We start from the raw sequence: 20,680 nt of genomic DNA on the forward strand, positions 1-20,680 counted from the left end.
TTTGACCTCATAACAGGAGGAAAATAACAGGTTTTCATAATATTTATAAGTTACTCAGTTCTCAGTGTTCAGTGTTTGCTGGTGTAATACTCATTCTGGTCACAAGAGGCTGAAGTGCACCACTACCCTCTGCTCTCAATAGAACTAAAAGAGTTCATGTTTTCTGTCTGAAATGATGAAAGTTGACACACTGATACAATATGTGGTTAGAGGTTTTATTGATTTTGGGTGTGACTGTTTTAAATATGCTTTATTCAATTTCTAACTGAGGTCTCACTTGTAAATAATATCTTGTTCTCAGTGTGACTTCCTGATGAAATAAAATATGTATAACTGAATACCTTGCTATACCTAAAAAACTGCACATTAGAGCTGCAGCGAGTAATCAATTATTAATCAACTAATGAATTAATCATAATCTAATCTGAGAATCAATTTATCTTTTTGTGTATTTTTTTAAGAAAATAATAATAAAGGCCAAATTCTCTGATTTCATCTTCTTAATGTGAATATTTTCTGGTTTCTTTACTCCTCTCTGACAATAAACTGAATATCTTTGACTTGTGGACAAAACAAGACATTTGAGGACGTCATCTTCCTCAGATTCCAAATTAAATGCTTTTACATATAATCTGTCGAATCAGATAATATTATAGCCAGTATTTATGAAGTATAATGTAATTATTAAAATAACAAATAATATAAATAATAATATAAATAGGGGTGCAACTAACAGTTATTTTCATTGCTGATTAATCTGTCAAGTACTTTCCTGGTTACTCCTTAATTAATTAATCCTGTCACAATCTTGTCAGTCGAGGTCGTACTTGATCAATCTGTTGATCATTTTATCCATTACTCAATTAGCTGTTAAAAAAATGGCGAAAAATGTTGATCAGTGTTTCTAAAAGTCCAACATCACGTCCTCAAATGTCTTGTTTTGTCTACAACCAAAAGATATTCAGTTTACTGTCAGAGAGGAGTAAAGAAACCAGAAAATCAATGTAATAATTGATTGATAAACAATTAATTAATCATTGCAGCTTTAGTCAAACAATTATTGAACAAATAACTTCAGATTTTTGTTAAAATCCTTTTCTTTTGTTAAAATCTTTCGTTTCCAAGCCGACACTTATTGAAGCAGCAACATCTCAGTAAGTTTTCATCTCTTCGCCTCCCAATCACTGTTCTATTGTCCTCAGGAACACATGAACACAGACTGACAGGTCGCACTCAGCAGCCACATGGCAGGTGAGGCTCGAGCCGTGTTGTCTTCTTTTTGTGTGAAATGCAGGAGCAGTTAAACTCTCTGACCTATGTCATTCCTTTATCTAAAAAGCAAACTAGCGATTTATTCTAAAAGTAAACAATTTTAAGTATTTTATCCAAAATCCAAGCACTTTTCAAACCTTGAAAACATTACATTAAAAAAGTGTCATTAAGGATTTCCAGCAGCTGATAAAATGATGCTGATACTCACGTCCCTCTGGTGTCCTGACTGTGATCACCTCGTTGGTCTTGTGCAGCTTGCTGAGACACTGAGTGAGCACCTTGACGTGGTAAGTGGTGTCCGGTTTCAGCACGGTCAGTTTGTAGCTGGTCTTGTTGCTGTGAGTGTCCATGATGGTCCACTGCTGGGTGCCCACGAGCCTGAGGACACAAACGCGACACGCGTGACGCGAGAGCAAGAGACGATGCCGAGGAGCTCGTCCAGAGGTTTTTACTGTGGTAGTGCTCTTGGCAGGGCTCACCTGTAGTAGATGAGGAAGTAGCAGGAGTTCAGAGGGAGGTTTTTGGGGCGAGACCAGGTCAGGGTGATGGCGCCCAGGAAGTCTGGTGTCCACTGGAGGTTCTGGACTTTATAGGCCAGGGTGTCCACTGAGAGACAGAGGGATGGATTAGAGTGTTTGGACATAAACACTAACAGGCAGCAGATGGCAGCATTGCACTGCTGTTAAAACACTAAATGCTATTCAACTACAGTAAAGTCCTTCTGACACTGAGAGGTTCTTTCTTTAAAGTACCAATATGTAGCAAATACACATGCAAAAATAAGTAACACAGCCCAAAATACACGACGTCTCACTGCCTGCCAGACTCCATTAACATTTTGCTCAATTTAACAGTTAGAAACATCTACTGCTTCTGAAGGAACATTAAAGACACCCTGGTACTCATAAAATGACGCTTCATCATTCAGCTAACATTTGGCATTAATTTGAAGTCTAACATGAAGCAGGAACAGAAAAACATCACTCTGTCCCAGAGAGGGACACTGTGGCTGCAGTGTTGTTGTCAGAGAAGACAGTGTTTCCTTGATCTCTGATGACATATTGTGATCATTTTATGATTCATTACAGTAAATAAATTACAGATTTCTCCTTTAAATAAATACAGTAATATTATGTAGCCCTCTGTAATCTGAACACATGGTCACATGGTGAGAGTACGTGGGACCTACGGGTGCAGTTGTCCTCGTCGCTGTGGTCGGAGCAGTCCAAGAAGCCGTCACACCTCTCGCTGTCCAGCACACAGGCCTCGCCGTCAGAGCAGCGAGTCCCGTTAATGCAGAACAGAGGCCCACGAGTGGCTGCACACAGAGAAAGACAAGGTTTTACATTACTGTTGTTTGTTACCGGATTACATGCATCTAGACTTTCTACACTGACACTAGCTCTGTATGTAGTGATGTGAGAAACATGACAATAAAAATTTAAATTGGATTATTTATATAGTTTGTCTAAAACCTGTACTGTATGTTTTCTGCTGCAGCACTAGCAACAATTTATTAAAATTACAATAAATTAAAAACTGTGCGTACACAAAAATGAGCCTGTTTTTCCTGATACAGTCAAAAAAGCTGGATCAGGTTATTGGCAAGTACACTTGTCTGTGCACCAATCAAATAACATCCATACAAGGTTAGTTGTATACAGCTGTTAAAAAATAATAAAACATTTTCTTAAATGCACTGGTATCAGATGATACACAAAGTTCACATATCAAAATCTGTATCAGGAAGGAAAAAGTGGTATTGAAACATTTCTAATCATCAGGACCTAAACATGTCAGCAAAAACTACTAAATTCTACAGTAGGGATGGTCAGTAACAAACGTTTGGCCTCATTTTATAGATAATGATCATTTCTAAAATGGGTGTGTATTTTTTTCAAAATAATAACCCATTGATACCAAATGAGTATCTTGAGAGAATATTGATTTATGGTCCCTGCAGAATCGACTGGCTCATCTCTGTTCTACAGTAAACAATATGCTGCTCATATCTCTCAGAACAGTTTTCAACTTCTCAACATTGCAGTAATTTTGTCAGCCAACAAAAGCAGAACAGATCTGAGAGGAACATTTTTTGGTGTACTACAAATTCAACATTAGAAACTGTTTGCTGTTAAATCCAGAACATTTGACCATGACATGAGATTTTCTTCTGAATCGTCACCGTGTTTCTTTGTGAGTGTGTGTGATGTTATCACAGATGTGTGCAGAGACTCACGGCAGTGGGCTTCATCAGAGCCGTCCTGGCAGTGGAGCTGGCCATCGCAGCGCTGCCAGTCGGGGATGCAGTGCGGGGGCCGGCGACACAGGAACTGACCCCGACCGCAGCGGCCGGGCACAGGTGGGGGAGCAGGGGCCTGGGTGGGAGCTGGAGCCAGCGTCACTGAACTGTTAGCTGCTGTCACAGAAATACAGTAGAGTTAGAGTTGAAATTCATATTCATATTACTGCTTTGCTGTTTATTTTTCATTTTTTCTGGATATTTTATTTAGGTTTTACACAAGTTGGTCAACTCAAATTTAAAGGAACAGTTCACAACAAATTAACAATACGTATTTTTAATCTTATCTGGATTGCTATTTATCCATCTAGATAGTTTTGGTGTGACTAGTGCCATTTAGTTCCCTTTATTGGGGAGAAAGCAGACATCTCTATGGCTGATATTTCCAAAACTCTGCAACTCTAACCGAAACTATCTAGATATATAAACAGCCCTAAAAATACGGATCTTTGATTTTAGGGTGAACTGTCCCTTTAAAGTAAATGCAAACATGCACATAAGTCAGAGGTGGCACCTGTGGGACATCCCAGCTCGTCGCTGCCATCAGGACAGTCAGCGTAGCCGTCACACACCCAGGTGTTGATGATACAAGCTCCAGAGCCGCAGTGGAAGCGGTTGGGGGCGCAGGTAGAGGGTCCAGGGGCCACAGTGTGAGGAGTAACACCACCTAATGAAGGTCCAGATTCAAAGTCAATGACCGGGGACGGACGGAGACTTTGGTAAGTCAAACATAAAAATATTAACATAAAGAAAAAGACAACAGCAAAATAAAAAGCTGAACATCCCGAGTGACCAAACAAGATAGTCTTTCAAATACACACAAATATGTGAAAAATATAAACAATTTAGATACAGACATTTTTAAATGTGTAGTTTCATAGACAGAATTTCTTTGCTGCTGGAACATTGCAAATCTTCCTGTGTTGGACTGTCTGTGGGACTATCTTTTAAAATATTAAAATATATAATATCTATATATAAAGTATATAAAATACTTTTCTAACTATACTTCCATGTGATATTTGATTGATTTTGTATTATAGATTACAGCATATTTAAAGGTGAATTCATGGAGTAGTCATCAACACTGAAAAGTGTGATAGTGTTACCCAGAGATCTTTAATATTATTGTCATGATTAGGAATGCATGATAAATATTGTTGCTGATAAATTATTGGCTGATATTGGCCTCCTATCAAAACTTATCAGTCTATGTCAGCTGATAAGCTGATAAATGTTGACTCTGAAAATATCTGATTTGGCAGATGATGTCAAAGAATTTAATTGTTGTGAAGTTTTTTTTTTTTTTCCAACTATCGGGACATCTGAAGAGTCTTTTGTTGTCATAGTGATGTCAGTCAGATTTGGCTCGGTCAGAGCTGTGGAATATTAAATCATCCATCTTTGCTCTCGACATCTGAGCCTTTCTGACCTTCAGCTGTGCATAAACTACAGACTACATCAACTTCTTTTAAAATACAAATGTGAAATTATTGGTTATCGTATCGGTATTGGCCATGAGAAGCAGGTAATTATCGATTATCCGTATCTGCTGAAAAAAATCCACATCATGCATCCATTTTAATTTTACTTAGTCTGCATATTAGTCTGTGTATTTGCTGTTCATCACAGACTGTGAATAGATATTTTTTGATGAAGGGACTCTCGAGTTCAGACAGACTAACTGTGTACCTGTACACTGAGCTTCATCAGACCAGTCCCCACAGTCGTTCTCTCCGTCACACTTCCACCACGTTGGAATACAGCGTCCATTTCTGCACTCGTACTGGAAATACCTGGAACAGCCCGGGACCTCAGTGGGAGCAGCTGCAACACACCGAGCGAGAGTTGATCAGACACCGCTGCTTCAACATAAAGGTACGTCTGCACTTTACAGAAAAATCAGCACAAGTCATGTTCTGTGTGTAATTTATTCAGTGGTGTGATAATGAACACTGGGTGCGCTGTGCGTTCTTGACTGTTTCTACATAAACCCTTCGTGCTCACCACAGTTGGCTTCGTCAGAGTAATCCCCACAGTCGTCCATGCCATCACACTTCCACTCCAGGCTCACACACACTCCGTTGGCACACTGGAAGGTGTAGGCGTCGCACACTTTGCCAAACTCGGATGGCGTGGCTGACACTTAGAAAACACACGGGAGCGTTAGCAGGTTACACAAATCAGTTTGTTGCAAGATGGCAGGACAAATAAAATGAAGAATAACAAGCGACCATGTTGAAATGAAACATATGAATCAACAACACTTTTGAACAACAGATTAACTGTCAGCTATTTTGATAATCAATTAATTATTTTGTGTCATTTTTTAAAGAAAAAAATGTCAAGATTCTCTGATTTCAGCTTGTTAATTTTGAATATTTTCTGGTTTCTTTACTCCTCTCTGTCAGTAAACTGAACATCTTGTGGGCTGTGGAAAGAACGAGACATTTGAGGACGTCCTCTTGCACTCTGAGAAACACTGATCAACATTTTTCACCATTTTCTGACATTTTATTTTTACTCCATCTCCATAAATCGAAAAAGTGATTGATAGATTGATCAACTGCAAAAATAATCATTGTAGGAAGAACCTTTTTTTGGACCTACTTTTCAAGTGATAAGATTGTGACAGGATTAATAAATTGATTGATTGATTTCTGTATTTTTTAAGAAAAAATAAAAGTCCACCTCCTTTCTTTCTTTCTTTACTCCTCTCTGACAGTTAACTTAATATCTTTGACTTTGAACAAAACAAGAGATTCGAGGACGTCACCTTAAACTTTGAGAAACATTTTTAACCATTTTCTGACATTTTACAGACCAAACAACTTATTGATTAATTGAGAAAATAATTGACAGATCAATCGACGATGAAAATAATTGTTAGTTGCAGCTCTATACAATATGTTATGTTTTGTACGAGTGAATAGTACAGAGTAAAGAGTGAATTTGAGAATTTCAGGGACGTTTACAATTTTTTCATCTATTTTTTGCCAAATATCATTTTACCTTATATAATTATCATAAACAGAGGTAATAAACTGTATGATTTGTTGTCTGTTGTAGTTTTGACAAGTTAAGTGAAGTTATCGTTGCATTAACGGGGAAAAGAAAGTGCTACAACAGATCTAATTTTCCACCTGGGACAACGGATAATAATGAGAGCGACTGTTACAGATTGTTGCTGTGTAAACAGACCCAAAACATCGTCATCATCATCATCATCATCATCATCATGACACACAAACCTGATTTAATGAGTCATTGTTAACGTGCACAAGTGTGTGAGAACCAGAGGATGTCCACTGTGAACACGCCTCCTCTTCATGTTAACTGCCTTAATGTGCTTATTAAATTCACAAACATCATTGTCTGTAGATTTAGAGTTTCAACTGAACAGTTTGGAATGACTGATGTTTTGGATCCCATCCATGATGCGCTTCTGTCCAGACATGCTTCTTCTTTGTGTTTGATGATCATGAAGCGTAACAAGCAGCGGCAGAGGGATTTCTCAGAGACAATACGGTGAGTGTTCCTTACCACATCCAGCATACTCGGCGTCCTCATCTGACCCGTCTTCACAGTGTTTGATCCCGTCACAAACCAGGGACTGAAACAGACACTGGGCTCGGTTCTTGCACACAAACTCCATGTAGCGAGTGCACAGGGGGTCTGCAGGCGAAAGAACGACCAGCAGGCCAAACAACTTATCAACACACAGCGACTTCTTCACACTTTACACTTAAACTACACGCTTTACAAGCCTTTCCATACTTTAATTCATTTCCCAGCGATCCACTCAGAAGATTCAGGTTGAGTGTGTTCAAAAAACACTGATATTTTAGCCTAAATTTCAGACATTTGAGGTTGATGGATCACATTAACACTCTTGTTGGGAAGCTGGACTTAGAGTAACATAAACATTACTTCACTTCAGCTGTTTCTCCTCTGCTCTACTCAGTGTGTGTCTGTGTGAGAGCGGAGGAGAGGAGAGAAACAGCATTTCTCAAACTTTTTACACCATGTTCCACTTCAGAAAATATTGAGCTCTTCAGGTACCACATCACTCTTTTGCGCCGTTTTGTGCAAACTGGACACGTCACCGATGTCTATCACGCAGCCACAAATACTACTGCTCAGATCACGTCTCATTCTGCCTCTGACTGTAATAGTTCCTGTTTTGAGTCATGATTGCTGTGTTTTTGAAGCATTCATTTACAGTGAATTCATTTTAACACTAGTATCTTACCATCGCAATTTAGCTTGTACCTGCTAATTAGACTGAACCAAAAATACACAAAGAACTTTAAATTGCATTTCAGTGATCTCATATTTTATGTATTTCCATTTGATTTTTTGTAGCATATTGATAGTATTTCATGTTTTTTAAAGGTATTTATTCAATTAACAAAAAATTCACGACATTCCAGTGTATACCACTAAAGAAAGTACCACAGTTTGAGAATCTAACAACTAGCACATACATAACAGCAAATTCAGTAAAATTCAGTTTCACTCTCACACTGAGCTGAAATAAAACATGTGCACATAAATTAGGTAAATTAAAAAAAACACAATTATTTTGTTTCTTTTACAGTAGATGCTTTGTACCTGCATTGCCCCCAAGGCAATGCAGGTACAAACGCCGATCTGACGTTCTGTATGTTGGGCTGTGACGTGCAAACGTGACAAACAAATTAAACTTTTGGAAGCTAGACATGGCCTGTGGGGTTCAGCACGGTTCTGTGCTTGCCCCATTCTTATTGTCCCAAAATACGCTATGGCTCAGAGACAGTCGTGGACTCAGGTTGTCTGAGGGGCGAAAAAAAAAAAAAAAACAACATATAAAGGGGCACCTGCTGTATGTGAGCCATACTTCCTAACCTTGAGACTTCAAATACAGGGAGAATCTCAAAACCAAAAGGAGGGTATGGAGGTCGTTCCACAGAAAATTTAATGTATGTGAACATTTTGTTGACTTTTAAAGACTGAAAATAACAAAATAATATGTATAGATTTTTTGCAAACACACGCCTGCAGATAGCTGACATGCATTAGCTAGAAAACACAAAGAGATTACAGTCCAACTTCAAATTTGATTACAATATTTATGGTTTCTGTTAAACTGCTTGGAGAAAAAGTGTGCCCTTTTCCTTTAAAACTTTGTCCCCTGGAAGGACACCATAGGGAGCACTTCCTCATGTTTTCTCCACTTTATTATGTTGTCTTACACATTGGGCCACCCTAGCAGGCATTTTATCACGTTTTATTTACCACAGGGGCATCCAAGGGGGCGCTTTTGCAGCATGCAGTCCACGAGCGCTCAGTGATACTCTATTACTAACCTATTTAATGTAGCAGTGGAATTTTCTTAAAGTATCTTCAAGTGCATTATGACTACAGTAGATGTCCAAGAATATCCCTCAAATTATAACAAACTTAAGTATAATTTTTACTTCCCTTGGATCTTATTCACAGTACAGACTGACAGGTGAAAAACCTGGAACATTATCTGACATTAACTTTTGATTAATATTAACAGTCTTACACCTTTTTTTTTCTTAAATTACTATAATTCTCCTAATTTTTGACTCAAAAATCCATCTAGCAGCGGAACCTTACTGGAGAGGATCTGATTGATCTGTCCCGTTGGACTGAGGCTGTTAATATCAACAGTATAACCAGATTAACATAATAAATTGAGATATGATCTTTCTCTACCCGACCCCATGTTTCCTACCACACATTTGCATCACTCACCACAGTTGTGCTCATCAGCACCATCTGAACACTCCTGGATGCCGTTGCAGTGTGCGGTGGCCGGGAGGCAGGTGTGATTGGAGCAGAGGAAGCCGTTACACCGAGTTCCCGCTGGAAACACACAGAGAAATGTCAAGAAAAACTAGAACTGCTACCAGAGAACCACTGCTGTCGTGATTCTTCCTAAGCTTGTTAGTAAATGTGTGTCTTTGTATACAGATATCTGATATTCATTTGTATGAATTATTCTTTTATTATTATTATTATTATTATTATTATTATTATTATTAATTGATTGATAAATGAATTGTAAACTATTTTGATGTTCGATTAATCAGTTTGAGTAGTTTTTTTAAAGAAAACAGGTCAAAATTCTGTGATTCCAGCTTCTTAAATGTGAATATTTTCTAGGTTCCCTGTTTCTTTATGGTAATTAACTAAATATCTTTTTGTTGTGGACAAAACAAGACATTTGAGGACGTCATCTTGGACTTTGGGAAACACTGATCAACATTTTTCACCACTTTCTGACATTTTATGGACCAAACAACTAAGTGATTACTTGAGATAATAATAAATAATAATAAACATGACAACATGGACTCATTTTCACAGCTATGCAGATGACACACAACTGTACACATCACTAGCACCTGATGACCCACATAGTTTAAACAGCTGCTTTATAATAGACTGCCTTAAAAATATTATAGTTTGAATATGAAACAACTATTTTAAATGAATTGAGGACAAAGATAAAATCATAGTGATTAGTGTTGATTCTAATTGAGAAAAATAGGAATCTAGTAGACATTTAAGATTTATTAAGTATGATGACTGTCAGTCAGAATGAATTTTTCCACATGAAAGATACTGCAAATAGAAGACCATATCTTATGGATATGCCTGTAAATATCGTGCACTCTCTTGTAAAATAGCAGAAGAAAAGAAAAAAAAAAGAAAAGAAAACTTTCAAAATAGATCCTGCATAGTTTTTCCTTTAGGGTAAATGTCTTTTTTTGGTCCGACAAAACATTTTATCTTATTTTTAGCCTGCACATTTGTGGAACAACCACCTTTGTCCATGTGACATGTAAAAGAACAATAATAATGCAGCTTGCACCTATGTCCAATAATGATACACGGCCAACTGAAGTCTAACAACTCTAAACATTAGAGACGTGAGTCATGTCGACACTGTTGCGTAAGTGTGTGTCAACTTACCACAGTGCTGGGGGTCTTCATCTGAGTCATCCTGGCAGTCATCGTCACCGTCACACATCCAGCGCTGTGGTATACAGTGACCTGTGTGACACTGGAAGCTGTTGGCCTCACATGTATGGTGGCCCACTAGAGACAAAAGGAGAGAGATTAAAGACCACAGCATTAAACCCTCTTTCATCTGAAATGTCATTATTATAACTGCAGCACACATTGTGCAACTGGCGCTGATTTGATTATGCATTAATGTAAAGTCTTTGCATACAAATACATATTTGTCCACTGGCCCGTGGTGCTGTTTATCCATCTAGATAGTTTTGGTGTGAATTGTAGAGTTTTGGAGATAACAGCTGTACAGATGTCTGCCTTCTGTCCAATATAATGGGACAAGATGGCACAAGTGTCTCTTTCCAAAAATCATGACCGTTTCTCAAGATAATCCACAGATTTTGTTGTGAGTAGTTTATTGTAGTAGATTTTAAAATAGTTCCAGTAGGTTCTACTGCAGAAAGAAAATTGTTCTTATATGTAACTGCTCACAACAAGGTCTGTGGATTATCTTGAGCAATATAAGATTGTTACAAAGATTTATTGTAACAATTATAACTGTTTATTAATTATAGTTTACAACCCAGTTAATAACCTAAGTGTAAAACATTTGTAGGGGTAGTCTTAATGTGTAGTGGTGCCTCTTTTTATTTTTGTATTTTATGATGTATCATGTTGTCAGTAACACAGCTGTTACCTGTGCAGTTGGTCTCATCCGACCAGTCTCTGCAGTCGTTGTCTCCATCACAACGCCAGGCCTCGCGGATACAAACACCTCGTGCACACGTGAACTCTCCTGGGCCACACTGGTGAGACTCTGAGAATGCATCAACAATACAGTTACAGCCTGCAAAAACTATGTGCTTTTCCACCACCTCTCCTGGTGGCAACAAAACCAAAAACTTGTTTACTAATGACAATATAACATCAGTTTAAGAAAAGTCTACAAATAAAAATGTAAGTGTGAGTCCCACAGGGCTCTAATAATGGCACAGACATTTTCTCCTGAAACATGCTCTTGTTCGAGATACTTTGCATGAAAACACCTGCAATAAGCCTTTCCACCATGTTTCTATTACAAACCTATTTAATGAGGCATCTGAATAGCTGAAAAAAAAATCCAGCCAAGCACGAGCTACAGGATAGGTACCAGGATGCATTGCAGGTGAGCTTGTGTCCCCCACCTCTGTGTGCCATGTTATTACCACCCTAGCCTTAGCTATTACTTTGCTGGCCAAAACATAGCATCACTACCAAGAAGCAGAGACCCATGATCTTCTCCTACACACCTGTCGGGCTATAAATGTGCAAAAATGTTTTCCTCTTTCTGTATTTTCAGAGCCTTTAGTGAGATGGTTGAAACCTGGTTTGACCTATACCTAATTGGTTGAACATCAAAGGAAGGTAAAGGTGCCGTTTTGCCAAATAAAGCCCATGTGGACACTACACTCCTTGCAAAGTGCTTGATCCTTTTAAGATGGAAGCAACGTGCTCCTCTGTCCTTCCATCAGTGGATCAAAGAGGTTCTGTATTTCTTAAAACTTGAGAAAATAAAGTACACACTCAAAGGGTCCTCTTAGACTTTTACCAAGATATGGAGGCTTTTCTTGGACTTATGAGTCTCTACAGGAACCCCTTGACCACCTGATAAAAAGTGAAGTGGTTTTTATTTCTTTATTTTTTCATATTTCTGTTTTTATAGAATTATAGGGCAGCTGGGTGGAAATTCCATTTGGCAACACTACTAGTAGTAGTATTCATGTTATGTACTTGTGTACTTCTGTGGGATAAAAACTATGAAAATCAATAAAATACATTTACAAAAAGTGTTGTTCTTAAATATTTCAGATTCATCAAACTAACCACCTTCTGCTTTGATTGCAGCTTTGCATACTGTTGGTATAATCTGAATAATTTCTTCTAAAAAAAGAAGAATATTGAATGAAAAGTGTCTCTAAACTTTGGACTGGTACTGTGTATATTTCTTACTGTCATCTATTACATAAGACTTTGTCCATCCTTGCTGTGGAAGCCACGTCTTACCACAGTGCTCCTCATCACTGTTGTCTCCGCAGTCGTCTTCGTGGTCACATTTGAAGGCCAGGGGGATGCAGGAACCCGAGGCTACGCAGCGGAACTGGTTGGACGGGTCGCAGGTCGTTGTGGCTGAAAGTGTGTGGGACACAAACAGGTCAACATATGTCAAACAGTCAAATATGTGCAATTCTTCATGTCCAAACAGCTTTTGATTGGTTGTGTGGCTGAACACTTACGACACTCCTGCTCATCGCTCATGTCCCCGCAGTCATTGTCGCTGTCACACTTCCAGATGCTGCTGATGCAGCGGCCATTAGAGCACCGGTACTGGTTAGGCAAACAGCTGTGCTCTGATTGGAGGACAGAAAAGAACCCGTGCAACCGCTAATTAATCAGATATGAAATTAAACGCCTCATTTCCACCACAGACAGGATCATCATGATTCAGCAGTTTGTGCTTCTGTCTCACCAGTCTTGACGCAGGTGTTGTTTTGGAGCTGGTAGCCGACGGGACACTGGCACTGCAGCTCTCCGTTGGGCATGGTTACAGTCGGGGCACCGTCTGGGCAGACGCAGGTGTGTCGGTGGCCGGGCTGAGGCAGACACAGCAGGCTGCACGGCTGGTCGGCACAGGCATTATGGCCTGGTGGGCAACAGATCAGGAGCCCAGTTTTAGCATCAATACGGTGTTTTAATCAGTTTTGGAACTCTCTAAGCAGTAATGCTGATGGTTATTTCTACTAAAGATGCACAGATTTCCACAAACATGTCTTCTTTACTAAATTCAATTTTATGTTCATTACAAAATGCTGACATTTTCTCCAAAAGTGCTCCAGATTATTGCCAACCCAACTGCAGATGTCTGAGGTATTAATCAACAGTCACCTGAGACTTGGAGAAACATGGCATGGACATTTGTCACTATTTCCTGACATTTTATAGACGTTGCAGCCCTAGACTCATCAATGCAGTTAACTTAACCACTAATAAATAAAACAATTTGTACAGAGGCAAGTAAACATGACTTTGGGCAAGCAGATTTGTGACACACTTTGCCTGACTGAGCAAGAAAAAATAAAAATAAAAACATGAATGTTAACTGGAGTATAGAGAGACAGAACAGCTTCAGTTCTCCATCAGAAAAGGCTGTTTGAAGGCTGTTTGAAGGCAAGTGATTAATATATTCTAAATATAGTGTACATTTAAACTGATGTTGATTTCTTTAGGTGTCTAAAATATGTTCTGCTGCTGTCCCCGTCATCTCTACAAACTGGAGGTGTTTGACGATCGTGTACTGAAGCTAATACACATAAGTCCCTTATACAACCCCACTTCAAAAACTCCAAACTATCCCTTTAAGACAGTGGGTCTGTTTGAGTTTCAGACACAAAGTTACTTCAAATAATATTTCACTGAATCTGTTGAGTTTTCAAAGCTTCTGTTCATGACTCAGCTCTGTGTTCCTCACCTCTGTTCTTCCCCTTGTAGAAGATCTTGAGGTCCATGACTCCGGTCAGCCTGCCAACAATCAGCTCGTTGCTCTGGGAACCGGCTTTCGGAGCTTTGAAGATCCCCATTCTGGACCAGTCGTCCCAGTACAGGTCATTCTGAAAATGGCATCCAACACGAGCTTGTCAACAGTGATTCTTAGTCAGAATCTAATCTGACCTTTTTCTGAAACGAGACAAGGTGTTTTTTTAAAAACTGTCTTACCTTGAAGACAGCGATGGCATATGGGTGGGGCAGCCCCTCCATGAGAACGCTCCTCTGGCCCCCGGTGAAGTTGGCCCTCTCGATGCGATCGCTGTAGGCTTCGGTCCAGTACAGCCAGTGGTCGTCGGCGGTGATGCCGTTGGGCCAGCGGACGCCCTCGGACACGATGCAGGACACGCTGGTTCCATCCATGTAGCTCCGGTAAACACCGGCAGCTCGGTCTCCCCAGTCAGTCCAGAACATCAGACTGTGGGACACAGCATTCATTTCACTGATTATTAATCAACTATTAAATTAATCACCAACTATTTTGATTAAATGGTTTGAGTCATTTTTAAAGAAAACATCAAAAGTCTCTCATTTCAGCTTCTCAAATGTGAATGTTTTTTAGTTTTTTTTAATTCCTCTTTGACAGTAAACTGAATATCTTTGGATTGTGGATGTCACATTGAACTTTGGGAAACACTCAACATTTTTCAGGACAAAACAACTAATTGATTCATTGAGAAAAGATAATCAAAAGATTAATCGATAATGCCAATAATTAATGACAATAATAGCCCTACTGGAATGGTGTACTGATCAGTTGACATTCTGGAAAAAAAACACATCTAAGGAGCTTTAACTGTCTACTGCCTGAAGTCCTACAAGTAGTAACAGGAACTTGGTAATTAATTTAATCATCATGGAGATTCCTACATTTGATTAAAAGCTGTACAATGTCAGACAGTTACACCCTGTGGGGTTTAAGGTGCCTCTTTCTTTAGAAATACAAGAGGCTGGATAAACTAGAATTATTGCCTTGCAGGTGTGAGACTCTGCCAACCAGGCAAGTTACAGTTTACATCCAGGTCTGTCCAGACTCATAGAGAAGACTGGAGGAATTTACAGTGTGTGTGAAACAACAATAAATGTGTGTTCTCAGTTTGGCACACCACAGAAACATGTGTTATCAACCACCCAGCCAAATATGAATGATTAAATTTTTTTTTTCTAAGTATATGAAATTAGGTCTCAAAATCATAAAAAAATTAGCAGTTTGCTCTGCTCTGAAATGTGTCCACTGTGCTGTGTCAGTGTCAAACATCTCTGCAGCTTGAAAACCACCTGAAACAGAGCCAGAGGACGGTGACAGGATGGTATTTTATTTCTTCTGTGTCGGGTTGTTGGAGCTGAAGTGAGCTGAAGTGAACTGCTGGACTGATTTGGACTGAGAGAGTCGCTGAAGTTATGTTTGTAAGTGACCATTAGGGAGGATGAGGGGAGGGTGAGGCGGTGTCGTTTGTGTGTCAGTTCCCGGGGCTTATATAGTGTTGGGGGACCATGGCTCTGGTATGTCACTGTGCTGTGTGTCAGGTCTGCCCAAAAAAGCCTGAACACAGATATTGTGAACTACAGTCTGCTGTTCAGTGCTACATTGTTCTCAGTGTTTTCACATGTTTTCAGCAACTATTTTCTAACATGTAGAATGTGTTTAGAATAAAAAACTCCCAGTGCCCTGGGACAATGATAAAGCAACTGGGACACAAAAATATGGTGCTGGGACAATTCTGAGAAACTGATCATTGCAAATAAAATTATTATGATTATGCATTATAGAATATATAATTATAGGGTTAAATTTGAGGTGGCACCGGCCCAATCTCTACGCTGCGTCACACACACTTTCATGTTTTTTTAAAAAATAGTTTATTATGAGATATGTTCAAAATGTGTGTATGTGATGTGAGTCACTGAAGTGATACAACGTACTGAGACAAAGTCATTATATTATATTTATTATGTGTAATGCAAAAATGAACTTCAATTTGAGACAATGAATGTTTAGTCTGGGACAGTTGAAAGCAGAATTTTGAGACAGTTGCGGGACATCAAGGGAAAAAATAATTTTGAGCCTTGATAAAAGGTAGTAAGTGTATTTTTTTTGAAAATTCTGGAATGGAAATTCTCACTATCCATGTATAATTCCAGTGAGAAACATGCTGACTATTTTTACAGAGGAGGACAGAGGACTGATAGAGAGCAGAACATTATGATGTCACAGTGAAGTCGACCTTTTGGATATAAAATGCCATCACCTCATCATTTTATCCTGTGAGATATTTGTGTGAAACTTTGTCATAAGTAGGGTATGAAATCTTGAGTTATAGCCAGAAATTTGTTTTTGTCAGGTTCCCCTCCAGGCGTTCTTGAGATATCGCGTTTATGAGAACAGAACAGAGGGAAGGACAGATAACCAGAAAACATAATGCATCCAGCAAAAACCGCCTCTTTTTCCCTCCTGAGAAAGACCAGACTCGACAGAAAAGCGGCTACAGTGACACAGCAAGAGTTACATTTTCTCAAAAAGGGAATAGGAATAAGAGAAAAACGAAGTCAAGGAGGAAATAAAAAGCCACAGAGTGGTTACTTTGTGAATCAGCTGAACTCATCTTAAATAAAAGCAGAACCACGATTGCAGTAGTGGCGAATGTGAGTAAGTGTGTGAGTTTCAGGAAGTGAGGACATTTTGTCTGGTCATCTCTTCCTCTCTGAGGCCTGTTTGATGGGATGATGGTAGAGTTTCCAGTGGTCCACGTAAAGGCTGAGGTTAGGTATTTAGTTGTGGAGGTTAAAACCATAATCCATAATTTTCTGTCCACAACAACATGAGGTTTACTCATGTATTACTGATGTTTTACTTCTTGTCTTACTATTCGATGATAGAAATCTAGATTCTGTATTTTTTCAACTGATTATTTTATGTAAATATACACTCATTCTGAATTTGATTACTGCAACATGTTTCAAAAAAGTTTGAGACAGGAGCAACAAAAGTGTGGGAAATGACGCACCAAAAACACGTGTTTGGAACATTCCACAGGTAAACAGATTAAAAAAAAAGTTTTTGTAAGTCATTGCATTTTGTTTTTATTAATGTTTTTCAAAACGTCCCAGCTTTTCAGGAACTGAGGTTGTACTGTTGTAAAAAACATACTTGTGTGTATTTGTGTTGGGTTACCTCTCTCCAGGCAGCAGAACCAGAGCTCTGGGATGTTCCAGGATAGAGGAGTTGAGCAGGGTGTGACGCAGGTCGCCGTCAGGGTTAGACACCTTCAAACACAACAACAGTGACACTTCTCAGAGGTTCATCAATTTCAGTTTAAGACCTCTGATTGCCTTTGGATGGCAGAGAAAATTAAGTGATTAAATAAATGTGATCAGGTTAGAGGTTCATGTGAAAAACTGTATTTCCAGATGAATATATTTTTGTATGACTCCCATTAACACAACCTGCTTTTGCATGTGTACAAGTAAGGGCTCAAACACACACACACACACACACACACACACACACACACACACACACACACACGCATTTAACAGTGCTAATGATGCATACAAACACACATGCATGCATCACATCCGTACTTCAATCTTCTGCGCTCCAGCGTCGACCCAGTATAGCAGCCTACTGATGGGGTCAAAGGTCAGAGCCTCCACGTTCTGCAGATCTTTCCTCACGACGACCTCCTGACCTGTGCTGCCGTTTAGACACAGCCTCTGCAGGAGTGAGGGGAAAACAAATGAGGTGATTGTGGTGCATATAGCTGAGCAGAAACTTCAGCTTGTGTCTAAAAAATAAGCTTCTCTTGAGTCGCTGTGCTCATATCACCGAAACAGGCTTCACTTGTGTTTGGACACTAAACAAACTGCAGATGTGGGAAGTAACTGAGTACAAATACTAAAAGATTTTTCTGGTATCTGTACTTGGGCATTTACTTTTCTGACAACTTTTACCTTTTGCTCCTTACATGTGAACACAGATATCCGAACTATCTACTCTTTATATTTTCAAAGCAGGTTCGTTACTTTAGCTTTAATGCATTTGAACTATTTTTTTATTTTCCTTTAATGCATGCCGCTTTCCTAACAACAAGACTGATTTCAACCTAAATGGATGAGACAACAATATAGAAAATAGTTTCAATGGTTTATCCATCAGTGTATATCACACTTGACAGAAATAACTACATGAAAATGACTTAGTTTTCTTCTTGTTATGTTTTCTATGTTACAAAATGACCTAAGATGGTGAGAATGGTCTAAGAAGATGTAATAAGAGGAAAACAACATAAAAGATGTAAAAACACATAACAGGTGAAATCGGTGTAACAAGATGTAAAAACACGTAAACCATGTAAAAAATGTAACAACATAAAAAGACGTAGCAAGACGGAAAAGATGCAAAACATGTTTACAAGACAACAATGATGGAAAAGACATAACAAGTAGTACTACTGACAAGAATGTGGCTATTCCATACAAATCAGAGATACAGGGGTTACAATTCAGTATATTGCTATATATTGTGATGCTGTAAACAAATGATATATCGGTATTCTTTCAATCTAATTTTGTCATGTCATGTCCAACGAACCCCCACATGTACAACATTTGAGTTAAAAATTTAGTGCCAGCCCTGCGATGAACTGGTGACTTGTCCAGGGTTTACCCTGCCTCTCGCCCAATGTCAGCTGGGATAGACTCCACCCCCCTCAACCCATGAAGGCAAGCACAACACAAAATGAACAACTTCCACATATCTTTGCAGGTATCACAATACTACAAGATGAAAATGACATAAAAGACGGAGCAAGATGGACATGATGACGATGTCTTTTTTACATAAGCATCTGTACTTGAGTAAAGACTGTGTGTACTTTTGCCAGCTCCACCTGTTGCTCCGGTTCCTCACTGACCTGTATGGTGTCCAGCGAGATGTCGGCCCAGTACAGGCAGTTCCTGTCATAGTCGAAGTCCAGAGCCACAGCCTCCCTGAGGCCGGCCAGAGGCAGGGCCTGGTCTGTGCCTGTGGCCAGGTCGTAACGGTGGATGGAGTTCCTCACGGCGTACAGGATGAACTCGTTACTCTCTGAAAGAGCACAGGAGACATGGCTGATGGGAAAAGACACTTAACAGTCACAATCACATAATTCTGTTTGTACTGACCGAGCTTGGCAAAGAATGTATAAATTGGTCCTTGCAGAGCAAAGGAGCTGCTGGTCTAGACCAGCAAATAAAAGGCTAAAGCTACCGTAATCTGATTTATAAGCACTGACAGACCAATTATTCACTGTGAGCACGGATTTCATGAAGTGCAGGTTTACCTCCGACAGGACAGGGCAGCATCTCTCCATCCAGTCTGGACTCTACATCTCCTCCACTGCAGCTGTCGCCTGGTACTTTCCTGTAGCTGCAGCACCAACACAAAGAACTTGCTTCAGTGGGACACATGGTGGTGCTCTCACCGAACAAATGAAATGACAGCGACAGCAGTGATGAATCAAAGAGAACAAAGGCTGGTTTACATCCTGGGAAACTCTCAGATAATGGCAATGAATGAAGATGATAAGAGGTGACTGGTGTAGGTCCTAACTAATATGTTATAAGCAGCAGGTTAAATGGTTCAAATCTGAGCTTGTGTGCATCGTCAACAATGTGAGCAGATAAACCACACAGGATTAAAAAAACAAGGAACAGATCACTGGGAATTACTAAATGAGGGGAATGAGATACTTCATATTTTACTTCAAGCTCAGGTTTTTCATTCTTCATTCATTTGTCAATCACTTTCTCATATAATCAATTAGTGGTTTGGTCCATAAAATGCCAGAAAATGGTGAAAAATGTTGCTCACTTTTCCCTCAAAACCCAAAATGACGTCCTCAAATGTCTTGTTTTGTCCAAAACCCAAAGATATTGAGTTTACTTTCATAGAGGAGCAAAGAAACCCAAAAATATTCACAAATAAGAATGTGAAATTAGATAATGACATTTTTTCATTGAAAAAATCACTCAAAATTATATATCAATTATCAAAATAGTTGGTGACCAACAACTAATTGATTAATTAACAAATCATTGCAGCCCAACTACAATTTTATGACAAAAATAGATGCAAACTAGGGCTGCAGGATATGGTAAAAAAGTCACACTTTTGACATACTGTGAAAAGATTAGTGTGTTTGATATTTTTTTCTATCACAATTTTCAATTTCAGTGAAAAGAAACTATTAAAATCATGATGATATAATATTTGTTGGGTTCTGTACCAAACAAGTGTTTTCTTACATGTGGAGAAGAAGATTTGCAGGTCAGGGCTTCTCTGCAGCACAACAGTACTTCATTATAATGCTGTTTTTTCTACACATTTTTCCTTTATTAGGGTTATGCAGGGTTCTGCAATATAGATTTTGCACTTGGTCATATTGGGCCTCTCGCCCAGCGCACATGCAACGATGGCCGCTGCAACCCTGGATGTTTTTATCAGCAAAGTGACAG

At 39.1% G+C, this 20,680-nt stretch overlaps 1 protein-coding gene across 1 annotated transcript in view; it reads right to left on the reverse strand.

Moving 5' to 3' along the window:
* Positions 1-20,680, reverse strand: part of sorl1 (sortilin-related receptor, L(DLR class) A repeats containing) — a 143,910-nt gene that overhangs the window by 16,716 nt on the left and 106,514 nt on the right. Inside the window, exons 16-35 of the mRNA XM_084716829.1 lie at positions 19,507-19,592; positions 19,099-19,271; positions 17,768-17,899; positions 17,358-17,449; positions 14,357-14,603; positions 14,112-14,250; positions 13,113-13,286; positions 12,880-12,993; positions 12,650-12,772; positions 11,304-11,423; positions 10,562-10,687; positions 9,338-9,448; positions 7,118-7,249; positions 5,582-5,719; positions 5,267-5,401; positions 4,089-4,241; positions 3,512-3,691; positions 2,462-2,590; positions 1,752-1,878; positions 1,481-1,650 (exon numbers count right to left, since the gene is read on the reverse strand). Coding sequence (XP_084572955.1) covers positions 1,481-1,650; positions 1,752-1,878; positions 2,462-2,590; positions 3,512-3,691; positions 4,089-4,241; positions 5,267-5,401; positions 5,582-5,719; positions 7,118-7,249; positions 9,338-9,448; positions 10,562-10,687; positions 11,304-11,423; positions 12,650-12,772; positions 12,880-12,993; positions 13,113-13,286; positions 14,112-14,250; positions 14,357-14,603; positions 17,358-17,449; positions 17,768-17,899; positions 19,099-19,271; positions 19,507-19,592 — 2,801 coding nt within the window. The remainder of the gene's footprint in view (positions 1-1,480; positions 1,651-1,751; positions 1,879-2,461; positions 2,591-3,511; positions 3,692-4,088; positions 4,242-5,266; positions 5,402-5,581; positions 5,720-7,117; positions 7,250-9,337; positions 9,449-10,561; positions 10,688-11,303; positions 11,424-12,649; positions 12,773-12,879; positions 12,994-13,112; positions 13,287-14,111; positions 14,251-14,356; positions 14,604-17,357; positions 17,450-17,767; positions 17,900-19,098; positions 19,272-19,506; positions 19,593-20,680) is intronic.

The sequence above is a fragment of the Lutjanus erythropterus genome, chromosome 4 (genome assembly GCF_056507025.1).
Source record: "Lutjanus erythropterus isolate fLutEry1 chromosome 4, fLutEry1.hap2, whole genome shotgun sequence".
Lineage (NCBI taxonomy): Eukaryota > Metazoa > Chordata > Actinopteri > Lutjaniformes > Lutjanidae > Lutjanus > Lutjanus erythropterus.